The sequence below is a fragment of the Microtus ochrogaster genome, unplaced genomic scaffold (assembly GCF_000317375.1).
Source record: "Microtus ochrogaster isolate Prairie Vole_2 unplaced genomic scaffold, MicOch1.0 UNK141, whole genome shotgun sequence".
Taxonomy (NCBI): Eukaryota; Metazoa; Chordata; class Mammalia; order Rodentia; family Cricetidae; genus Microtus; species Microtus ochrogaster.
In genome coordinates, this window is record NW_004949239.1 from 295,597 (window position 1) to 308,112 (window position 12,516).

The window sequence follows — 12,516 nt, forward strand, 5'->3', positions numbered from 1 at the left end:
TCTAGGGAGGTGAGTAAATAATAGAGTTCTTTCCTTTTGAACTTCAATTAAGTAATGAAATTTTGTATTCACTTCTCAAGGTTATTACATACCCTATGCTCGGCTCAGGAAGTTTTTAGTTTTTAAAAAATTCTAATGTTTAAAAAAAATCAAAAAAACACTCAAAGTTTATTTTCCAACAGAGAACATCAGCAGGCAGTGGAAGTATTAGAAGCATTCATCCAAAGATCACATCGCAGAAGAAGCCACTTGCTCTGTACTTGGCTGCTTCAGTGTGAACAGCTGCTGTTGGGTTCTCTCTCCATTCCAGAAGGAAGAGGTTAGCTTAGTAAAAATCATTCTGAGTGCTAGAGTCAGGTGGAACAACCAAGAAACAAAACTGGAGTAATAGATCCACATTTCAAGAAAGGCCTTTGACACAGAGGAGAAAATTTCCTTACTCATAAATTGGGCCTTTCTTCATGAGACCCTCAGCAACATTTTATTGTCTGCTAATATTACATGTATGGAAGGTAATTAAAATAAAGGAATCAGTAGAACATCATAACTGTCCAGCTCTTTCTACCAGTGCAGCCACTCGTAGGTTTCAGGCTGGCCCTTGAAGTAGAAAGTGGGGCCCGGTGGTAGCGTGCTTGTCTATCCAGGTGCCCACGCCTCTGAGTTTGATTCCAAGCATGACAAAAAAAAAAAAAAAAAAAAAGATTATGTTTACACAATTTGTTTTTCATTAGGTAGAGCAATCAAAGCTTTTGCCCAGAATTCTGCTGTTTCCACTAATATCTTTTGTCCAGTCCTCAGGGAAGAAAGCCTCATGACAAAGCAGTCAGGCTTCCTGAACTCCGTCACGTGAGGCAGCATTGTGCTGATGTCTTTCCTTTACCTGGTGAATGAATTCTCAAAACTCCACTCTTCTATTTTCTCTCAGTAGTGCTGTAAACTAGTTTTCCCAGCTGGGTTTCCTAAAGTCTTCTTTTTCCCAGCAATCCTGTAAGGGTCTCATCCATGTTCAGAACTTAAGCATGTATGTGTACCTGTCTTGTGATGGCATAGAATTTATACCGCTTGGGCTAGAATCCTTACCCAACCAGTGTGCTTAGCTTTTATACCTGTATCACATGCTTGTCCCCAGTGCTGCAGCACCTGGCAGCTGTCCCCTCACTGTTGCTGCTGTTTTCCACTCAGATCTGCGGTTTTCCCTGCATTCTCTTCAGTGGATACTGAGGTGGGAAGTATTGCTATGATATTTCTGGATAGAAATTTAGAAGCCCGTTTCTCAAAAGATAAAAGTACACAATGGTTCACCAATTTATTTGCTTTTTAACTTTTAACTCTACCTTAAAGAAATAGCTGTATTTAAATTATGTGCTCAAGGCTCTTTGTATTTTGATAATAAGAAACAGTAGAAAATAGCCTTGGTCTTATCTGTATATTTAGTTACCAGATGTGTAATAAATGGGTAAGGATGTGCACCTCAGTAGTAGGGCCTGTGCCCAGCTACCCAGAGTGCCCTGAAGATTGTTAATTGATTTGGAATAATGCTCATATGATACCTTATATAATGCTCATATGATACCTTATATAAACTCTTCTACTTTTGAAACAGGTGATAAACATGTGTGCTGTGTGGAGAGAGGCTCTGATTGTGTGTTGGAGTTGGAGCTGGTTTTTAAACAGTTCTCTTCCTTTCGGTATAAACATGCATTTGAAGGTAGATTTTTATTTTTCTTATTTAACTCTTGATATATACTCCAGAAATTGCTTCATGACTTTTTTGTTTTTTATTAGTGTAAATATGGTATGTTCACTATTCTCCTTCCAAACTTGATGCATGGTGTATATATTCAGATTAAACATTATAAAATGGGTTTCCGGAATGATGACTTGTCACGTCCACCCTCGGCCAGCAAGGAATGACACGACCACCGGAGCTCTTCTCACTGCAGTTTTATTCCAGGACTTTATTTACTCTCTCTCTCCCTCTCTTCCCCTCTCTCTCCGTCTTCTCCTTCTCTTTCTCTTTTTGACCTCTCTCCTTGGGCAAACCTCTCCCAGCCCTTAAGTAGGCATGGGCTGCCAATCCCGGATTGCCAGGTGGGCACTGCCCATAGGCCCACGCATATGCAAGCAGCTGATGATCATTGTGTGATCAGGCATAGGTCAGGCCTTAGCCATCTCAGGAGTTGATTATACATCTCTATCAGGTGTGATTTTACGCAGCTCGCTACAATGACTCAGTGGTTAAGAGTGGTTCCAAGAATCTGGGTTTGATTCCTGGTGCCACATAGTGGCTCACAACTACACTTTCTTCTGTAAGCACCAGGCATAGACTTGGTACATAGACAACATTTAGGCACTCACACATACTCATAAAAAAATAAATTAATCCTTAAAAATTCTGTACTTTGTCACACTTAATTGCAAGTAGCCTTTGTCTTTGAAATATGCCATGAGGTGTATTACTTGCTTTGGTGGGATATATCTTTTCAGAAATGTATTAAAAAAAAAAAAAAAAAAAAAAAGGCCGGGCAGTGGTGGCGCACGCCTGTAATCCCAGCACTCGGGAGGCAGAGGCAGGTGGATCTCTGTGAGTTCGAGGCCAGCCTGGTCTACCAAGGGAGTTCCAGGGCAGGCTCCAAAGCTACAGAGAAACCCTGTCTCGAAAAACCAAAATAAAAAAAAATAAAAAAAAAAAAGATATGTATATAATTGCAGACCAGAGAGAGCTGTTTTATGACTTGTCAGTCTGGTTATACCAATGATATTCTGCCTCTTGTTGTTATTTTGTAAAAGCATTCTACTAGCTGATGAGGGCAGGAAACTGGTTCTGGTTGGTTTGTGGTGCTAGGACTTGAACCCAGGGTCTCCTTTGCCAGCTCAACAGGAGGTGTAGTTGAGCTTTTCACTTTTAAGTTGTAGTTGGGGAAAAAGTGGATGGAAAGTGGCTCTGTTTAGTTTTGTTGTTTTAGTTAGACTTTCCCTTAGAAAATAGAAATGATCTGAGTTCTGTAATAATTAGAAGTAAAGTTGATTGCCCAGTGTGTGCACGTGAGAAGTAGTATCAATGCTGTGGGTAGCAGCCATTTGAGGCAGCCTGGGTCCTCAGCATTGATGACCGTGGGGAAAACATTGCAGCATCCTCTCTCTTAGGTAACGGTGAAGTGAGTGGTTGGAGATGAACTTTGAGGTGGGATTTTTCACCAGGCCTGGCAGGGCAGCTGTTCCAGGAGTGCCTGTGCAAGAGCCACCAACAAGATCTTGCTACAGACTTTCATTCCTGTTAAGCCCGAAGAACTCGTAGAAAATGAGTCATTTCACTGATGTTGGGAGAGTTGTAGGGTCATTTTCGGAGCCTGACTCCAACTTGGCACTGTAACATAACCACACTGTCTCAGAGCATTTCCTACCCACTGCTAGTAGGAAACCCCAACAGATGTGAGAGAAGAAAATCCTAGATCACTGCTTAGCTTCCAGCCAGCTTCCCTGCCAAAGAAACTTTGAGGGGGTCCTTGGGAAAGATTCATTGTTTAAAAGTCAGCTTGTGAATTTGTTATGGTCTGTGTCTGACTTAGTATTGTGTCATCAACCCACTGTCGGCAGCTATCTTACTGCCTTTTAGATTTCTTTTTTTATTTCTACTGCTAAATATACTTCCTCTTTATTCTTGTGTTTCATTTTTTGTCACATTGTACTTTATTTTTGATTTAAAATACCTTATGACTAGCTCTGCCCTACTTAGTGTATTTTTAGATACCTTCCGTTTTATCCCATGTATAAGCATTTCATTTGTTTTTATAATAGAATTATTTCAATATATGTGACTAGATCACATTTTGTTTTTCCAAGAGTTGGTAGGCATTTGGGTTGGTTTTTTTTTTTTTTTTTTTTGGCTATTATGAATAGTGCAGCTCTGTGTGTACATCTGTGTCTATGTTGATACAGTTACCAAACTGACTTTGATAAAGCGGCTGCATCAGTTTGCTTACCCACTAACAATGTACAGCGGCTCTGTTTTTTCCCATTCTGGCCAATCCTTATTTTATTTTTAACTTTAGCCATCTTAGTGAATATGAATTAGTCATTGTGGTTTGATTTGCATTCCTCTGGAGGTTAATGGTATTAAGGATCTTTTTGTGTGACATTAATATATCTTTTAGATCTTTTTTGCTTATGTTCAATTGAATTATTTGTCCTGTTACTATGTTTTAAGAGTTCTTTATATATTCTACTTATGGTCCTTTCTTGGATTATAGCTTAACAATATTTTCTACTTTGTGGATTGTCTTCATTTTTTTAAAAAGATACTGTTTTATTATATATGTGGGCATGAACCTGAGTAAGTATATGTTTACCATGTACATGCAGGAGCCCATACAGACCAGAAGAGCTTTTAGCAGGTTTTGATCAATATATTGAGAATATACATAAACAGAAGGAAATATGTTCATGTTAATCACTGTTAGCATCTAAGGTATATGTCATCTCCTTAACTTTGTCCAAGTCATGTCTATAACTACTGCACTAGTGTGCATCAGTCCAACCAAGCGCGGGGAGCTGGAGTCCCTCCTTCCAAGTCAAAAAAGGGGCAGACTCCTGGGGGAGCCCAGTTTGTTGGTTTGGAGTTATACAAGCGATTGAAGGAGTTTTTGAAGAATTACTTGACAAATCTTCTCAAGGTAAGATATCTCACTGATATACAAAACGTATAAAAATACTTTGTTTTAATTTTTCTTTCTTTTTCTATTTTTATGGTTTTTTTGGGACAGGGTTTCTTTGTAGTTTTGGAACCTGTTCTAGAACTAACTCTGTAGACCAGGCTGGCCTTGAACTCACAGAGATCCACCTGCCTCTGCCTCCCAAGTGCTGGCTGGGATTAAAGGTGTGTGCCAGAACCGCCCGGTTTATTTTATTTTTTCTTAAGTGCAGCAATTTTGCCATGACTATCATGTGTGTCCTGACACTAGGCCTAGACTGGATTGGCCATTGATACAACTACCCACATCCTGTGATTTAAAAGCATTAGCTCAAACAATTGTTTGGCAATGATGAATCTTTTTCTTAGCCTTCTGCCTTTGGTCTGTTCTGTAACAAAGGAAGTAGGCTGCCTTACACTCAGCCATTGGGTGGGCAGGCAGCTCCCTCACCTGCTCTTGTACACGATTGAAGACTCAGTCAGTATAGGGTTCTGAGTCTCTTCTGTGTATGTAGGGTTTTTGTATTATTTTACAAGCTAAGTGGAAGCATTATAACAGATTGTAGTTGACTGACAAGTTATAACTAATATTCTACTTTAAAGTTCTTAAACTTGAAGTGTCTTGCTATATAGCCCCTGTTTTTTGAATTCGCGGCACTTGTAAGCAAAGTATGTTGTTTTCAGTAGTGGCTCCATCAGCAACACATTTGCATTTTACATGTGGAATAGGCCAGCTTTGCATTTTAAAATTCACATCATTTACATAAACAAAACCTTTGGTTGTGTTGGGGTGTGTCCAGATGTTTACTTAGATGGTTGGGTCACTTGAATGTTGCTACTTGTAGAATATAGGTCTACTGGGCTGTGGCTTTCCACATGAAAACACACCAAGGCAGGAGTGTAAGGCAGGCTCCCACTGGCTTTCCTCTGCCTTTTTGGCACACACGATGTAGCACTTTTAAATGGAGATGTCATTAATACCTAAGAATGTCACAATTAAGATGAATATTTTTGTAGGTTTACAAGTTTGTGAATCAGCTCATTTTTAAAAAATAAGTATATTAGTTTCCATTATAATTTATTAAGAGGATAGGTTTTTTGTTTTTGTTTCATTTTTTTTTAACTAGAAAAATGTCAAACATAGAGATGCTGTGGAGGTAGATTCCTTAAGAAAAAATTGCTTAAAAACTAAACAAAGCGGGCTGGAGAGATGGCTCAGAGGTTAAGAGCATTGCCCGCTCTTCCAAAGGTCCTGAGTTCAATTCCCAGCAACCACATGGTGGCTCACAACCATCTGTAAAGGTCTGATGCCCTCTTCTGGCCTGCAGGCATACACACAGACAGAATATTGTATACATAATAAATAAATAAATGTTAAAAAAAAAACTAAACAAAGCAAGATACGGAGGTGTATATACCTATAATTCCAGCACTGGCCTATAATCCTGGCTTTCAGTGGGTGGAGGGAGAGGAACAGAAAAAAGTTCAAGGGCAGCCTTGGAAAACGGGAGAACACAGGGAGCCAGAGTAAAGAAATTGCCACTGGGTGTGGTGGACACACCCAAAATCCCAGGGTTTCAAGAGGATCACAGGTTCTAGGTGTACTTGGGCTGCACACTTGAATTTAAGCGCAGCCTGGGCAACTTAGCAAGACCCTGTCTTGAATTAAAAGTACAACAGTTGCCTAGCACTCTAGGTGTACTTGGGCTGCACACTTGAATTTAAGCGCAGCCTGGGCAACTTAGCAAGACCCTGTCTTGAATTAAAAGTACAACAGTTGCCTAGCACTAGACCCACCCCTAGGTTCAGTTACTAAAGAAAAAGCATGAAAGAAAGAAAAATCACACTTACATTCTGAAAACTTAGGGTGTACTCTGTGACTGCATGTGCGTATTCAACCAATGAAAGTTCCAGTTTAATTTGATAGTGAACTTTTTTGTGTTCTGTGAGAATTTACATTAGCATGTTTTCATACACAGCAATAAAAAGATCCCATTATAGCCATATGTGTTAGTGTATTTTGATGTGGTAGCTTTTTCAGTAAGTTTTGTCTTGCTTATATGACAAACCAAGTCACATTAAAGCTTTAGTGTACTTGTTTTTAGGATGGAGAAGATCTAATGGATGAGAGTGTACTGAAGTTCTACACTCAGCAGTGGGAAGATTACCGATTCTCCAGCAAAGTGCTGAATGGAATCTGTGCCTACCTCAATAGACATTGGGTTCGCCGCGAATGTGATGAAGGACGAAAAGGAATATATGAAATCTATTCAGTAAGTTTTTAAAAAAAAAAAAAAAAAGAAGAATAAAAAACAAAATATGTTGTGGCAAGAAAGCAGAGAGGTGAGAAATTGGAGCTGTAAAATAAACACAGTTAAACAAACAGTTCTGCGTTTACTTTTAAACTTTCAATTAATTGACCACTTATCATACTTTGCCTGGAACTGCTTGAGTTTTAGCACTATAATCAGGTACCTTATCTAAGGATTAAGCTCTTTAACTGGACTTTGATGCACTTTCTTGGTCTGAGAGCTCTGTATTTGAGAGCGGACCCTGAATTAAATATTTTTGTTAGTCTTCAGGGTTTTTGTTTTAGGCCCTCTGGTTTCTCAGAGTATGGCTCCTAAATTTGTGTCATCCACGTCACCTGGGGACACGATAGGGATGCAGATTCTCAGGCCTCCTTCTAAACTTGGAAATTGAGATGGGCTACAGGTGGGGGCAGGGCGCACAGTTAGCAGAGTGCCTAGTGTGTGTGAAGTCCTGGGTTCAGTCAGTATACTAGGCACACCTGTAATCGCAGCACTTGGGAAATAGAGGAAAATGAATCAAATTCGAGTCATTCTCTGCTATATAACACATTCCTGGCCAACTTGAGCTAAATGAGACCCTGTCTGAAAAAGAATAAGAAATAAAGATAAAAAACTCCACAAAATTGGGGTGATAGCTCAGTCAACAAAGTATTTGCCTTGTAAACACAAGGACCTGAGATGATCCCCAGAACCTATGTGAAAAGAGGATGTTTTTAATCCCAGTGCTCAAGAGGCAGACACAGGCAGATCCCTGCAGCCAAAAATTCTGATGATGGCAATATTTTGTTTCTTTGCTTTTGACAAATTTAATTAGACAAAAAAACAGCTCAAATGCAGGACTTTTAGCACTTACAGAGCTCGGTTTCTGTGCCCCAGATGTGCTTCACAGTGACACTTTATTGTGTGGTTACATAGGCTTTTGTTGGAGGTTCTGGTTGTTTGAAACAGAGTATCACTGTAACCTTGGCTGGCTGGAAACTCACTGCGAGACCAGACTGGCATCAAGCTGAAATGCCTGTCTGTTCCCAAGGTCTGGGATCACACCTGGTTAGTTACATGATTTTAATCACATTTTCTAGGCTCAGTTTTCTGAGTTGAGCTTTTTGTGTTTTTCTTTTTAATATATTTTAAAAAATTATGTTTATCCCATTGAACATGTTTTGAACGCTGTCCATCAAGGCATGGCTGGTGTGCTTTCCTTGTCTCAGAATTGCAGGACGGCTCTGCATGGTTCTCGTCTGTTTCCTTTGGACACCGCTTGACCTAAAGTTCTTGTGTATGCTCTGCAGCAGCATCACAGACTCCTGAGGCTCATTCCTGCTTTTTCACTTTGCATCTACTTTGTTCAACATTTAAAACAAGCTTAAATAAAAAGTACTAAGCTATATAATGTTTCTTTAAGATTCAGCCAGACTCGGTGGTACATGCCTTTAATCTCAGTACTAGGAAGGCAGAGGCAGTAAGTTATCTCTTGAATTGTAGGCCAGCCAGCCCCGTTAGACAAGAATCAGCCACTGTCATTATGTTAAATCTGTTTTCAAACCCCACACTTTCTGTGTTATCACATAGTGTAGCTAGTGTTTGGAAATGCAGTACCCCGCCATAAATTCTACCAGAGGACAGTCACCGCCCCCACCTAGAAATAGTATTCCTATCTGTGTCCCAAGTGCACTGCTTCAAGAGCCTGCTCCAGTCATTTGCTAGTTTGTATCAAAGCTCTGGGCCAGTTACAGCCTATGGTTTCAGCCTCTGGTTTTATTTTAGGCCCAGAGTCTCTTTTTTTTTTTTTTTTTGTAATTAATTCTTTTAAATAGAGAAAGTTATTGGTTTCCTTCCAAATCACCCAGGGAATCCAAGTTGCTTTCATTGTTAATATGTTGAAGTTCTGACACCAAGACTTGTTATGCCAACCTATTCTGAAATTTCTTTGGTTTGCCTCTTTGCCTTCTTTTTCTCTTTGACTTCCTTCCTTTGAAGTGACAGTCATCCAGAGCTGGGTTATGTCTGTCTAAGGATGTGGTTGGTAATTTAGAAAATAGCTGGAACAAATTATTTTTTAAAGTGTAGGGGTTCTGTTAGAAGCTGATAACCACAGCCTTGTATTTTCACTGCTGCCTTACTCCTGCCTGAGGACTGAAGAGGCAGGGAGAAAAGGATTAGGGTTAAGCATACATCTGCAAATTGCTTCTCTTCTAGACAGTGAGGCTCAGTCTTCTAAGCCCTTTGGCAGACCACAGTCAAGAATTCCTAATAATTCTGGGCTTGGTGGCACACACCTTTAATCCCAGCTCTAAGATGCAGAGTCAGGCAGATCTCTATGAGGCCAGCTTGATCTACATACATAGCCAGTGCTTACTTACATAGGGAGGGAAAACAGGTAAACAAAAAATTTAAATATTGCTTTTATGGAATTCGTTTTTTTGGAGACACTACTTAGAAAATACTTCGCTTTAATCCCAGCACTCGGGAGGCAGAGGCAGGCGGATCTCTGTGAGTTCGAGACCAGCCTGGTCTACAGAGCTAGATCCAGGACAGGCTCCAAAGCCACAGAGAAACCCTGTCTCAAAAAACCAAAAAAAAAAAAAAAGAAAAAGAAAAAAAGAAAATACTTTTCATAGATTAAATTTGTATGTAATATTTTCAAAAATACATATTTTTTTTTTGTTTGTTTTTCGAGACAGGGTTTCTCTGTAGCTTTGGAGCCTGTCCTGGAACTCCCTTTGTAGACCAGGCTGGCCTCGAATTCACAGAGATCCGCCTGCCTCTGCCTCCCGAGTGCTGGGATTACAGGCGTGCGCCACCACCGCCCGGCAAAAATACATATTTTTACAAGCTTAATTTTATCTCTAGTTAAATTGGGAAGGAGACTAATGACATTTTTGTTTAATTAATTTCTTGTTTGTGTTAAAGTGTTATAAATTTCAGTTCTGTTTTAACTTTCTAAACCTCTCCCAACAGTTTAAAAATCATGTATGAATTCTTTCTTCTTTCAGAAACCATTTTTGCAGTAATTAGTATAACACTTGTGAAAAAATTAAGAATGTAAAAATGGACCATGGTATTTATATATTCACATTAAAATGCTTCTATCAGGAGGGGCTGAGGAGATAAGATGGCTCCGGAACACTTGAGTCTTCATCTGTGTGTATCCATAGATACATGCAAGCATATACCATGTATAATAAAAATGTATGTCTTACACAGTCACGTGAAGACATATGTACAATAGGAGGTTTTAGTAAGTTATGTACAAGAATCTGCACTAAAAATACACAATCCAGATATAAAAGTTGGAAGATTTTTATATTCTCTGTTTATCTTGATGTATTAGGAAACCGTGTTAGTAACTGGAATTACTTTTATCAGGTGTATCTAGTTGAAATTGTTTGATCCAGGGAAAACATTGATAGGGTGAGTCTACTACTGGTTTTTAAGCTTATGATACAATGTCCACCTTAAATCAGAATGTTCTTTTAGAACTTGACAGTTAAATGTGAGCTGGTAAACATCTGTACAAAGTGATTAACTTGAAAGGGTGGCTCTGATTTCATTGTGATAATAGATTTTTTACTACGTTGTAATCTAGGAATTTTTGTAAAATTAAGAATTCAAATTACCGTTTGACCAGTTTTTGGGAACCATGGTGAAATACAGTTATTTAATACACCTTTTTCCCCTTTTCATCCAGCTTGCATTGGTGACATGGAGAGATTGTTTGTTCAGGCCATTGAATAAACAGGTATCTACTGTGAAATGTTGTGTGTTTTGTTTTAAAAATATTTCCCACTTCTGTCTTGATTCTCAAGCCTTTGACTATCTAAAGAGTATTTGTTGGGCTGGGGATATGGCTCAGTCAGGGAAGTGCTTGCCATGTAAGCATGAGGGCCTGGGGTGGGTAGATCCCCAGCACCCATAGAGAGCAGGTATACGATGCCCACCAGTGAGCCTAGCCCTGGAGAGTAGGGTCAGACCGATCCCTGAGACTCCAAACAAAGTGGATTACTCCTGGGGAGCAGTGCTTGAGCTTGTCCTCTGGTTTCCACATGCACTTACACACATGTGCATACCCATCCCCCTAAAATATTTGTTACCTTGTATTAGTTAATGGCTCTAAATGTTTAAAGGATATGTAAGGTACATTGTGTCTACCTAATATGTTTTCTATATTCTTAAAGGTAACAAATGCTGTTTTAAAACTGATTGAAAAGGAAAGAAATGGAGAAACCATCAATACAAGACTAATTAGTGGAGTTGTACAATCTTATGGTAAATAATTTGTTTTTATTCAGTTTTCATATCACATGGCAACTATGATAGCTCTCTAACATTCGTTTAAAAACATTTAAATATCAAGAATGTTATTCCATTTTAAAGTACTTTTAAGCAATAATTTTATAAATCATAGCTATTTAATCTCTGTACTTTAAGGTAATTTTTATTGATAAAATTGAACTATTTTCTTTGCTGCTTTCATGAGTAAATACTTATATTTAATGTGATTGTCTTGGAGCTAAATAATAACCAGAAATCTATCAGCTTGAAAAATTGAGATTGAGACACTGATTAAATGACATGTTGTTCAAGTCCTAGTGGGTTTGCATTTTTGTGAAAGTGCAATATTTAGATCACTTTTGGAAATGAACTTTTTCTGGCTGAACTTGTGGTAATTTTGCAGTATCCCTGGCCTAGATAGAGGTGATTTGTTGCTATACATCTTGGAGTTTATTGTTTTGTTTTGTTTTTCTTTTATCGAAACAAGTATATTTCAATACTAGTGAATAACAGTTACCATATAACCCTCCATTTCACATTGATCTTTCAAGTGTAACTTAAACCAAATGCTACACCAAAGCATTATCTGTGACATAATAACAAAAAATAGGATAATTGAAATATAGCTCATATTTTTTTCTAGTGGAATTGGGACTGAATGAAGATGACGCATTTGCAAAGGGCCCTACGTTAACAGTGTATAAAGAATCCTTTGAATCTCAATTTTTGGCTGACACAGAGAGATTTTATACCAGAGAAAGTACTGAATTCTTGCAGCAGAACCCAGTAACTGAATATATGAAAAAGGTAAGCTTAAAGATAGTATGTAACTCAGTCATTGCTCCTTCAGTGAGTTCTTGGCAGTGCAATGTTCCTTTACAAATCAGACTTGGCACCGAGTCACACTGTGTCCAGCAGGTTTAACTCCTATAACTCTCCGAGAGACTTTTACAAATTGAAAACCATGAATGTGTGTTCCCTTTGTGCATGCCTTTCTTGTTCTGAATTATCACCTCTTGAGTGGACCTCAAAATTTGTCAGTGAGAAAATATTAAGCAGATATTCCCAGACTTGCTATTTGTTTGTTTGTTTGTTTGTTTGTTTGTTTGTTTGTTCTGCTTTTCTCTTAAATATTCCTTAATATTCTGTAGCTTAGTCTTGAAGATTATATTAGGAAGGAGGATCTAAATTCTAACTTAGTCTTGAAGATTATATTAGGAAGGAGGATCTAAATTCTAACTT

General features: G+C 38.6%; 1 protein-coding gene across 2 annotated transcripts in view; it reads left to right on the plus strand.

Annotated features, from left to right (window-relative positions):
• Cul1 (cullin 1) overlaps positions 1 to 12,516 on the plus strand; it is a 69,975-nt gene that overhangs the window by 35,826 nt on the left and 21,633 nt on the right. For both annotated transcript variants that reach the window (XM_005371931.3, XM_005371930.2), the window contains exons 3-7: positions 4,499 to 4,673; positions 6,796 to 6,963; positions 10,691 to 10,741; positions 11,178 to 11,268; positions 11,918 to 12,081. In XM_005371931.3, coding sequence (XP_005371988.1) covers positions 4,499 to 4,673; positions 6,796 to 6,963; positions 10,691 to 10,741; positions 11,178 to 11,268; positions 11,918 to 12,081 — 649 coding nt within the window. The remainder of the gene's footprint in view (positions 1 to 4,498; positions 4,674 to 6,795; positions 6,964 to 10,690; positions 10,742 to 11,177; positions 11,269 to 11,917; positions 12,082 to 12,516) is intronic.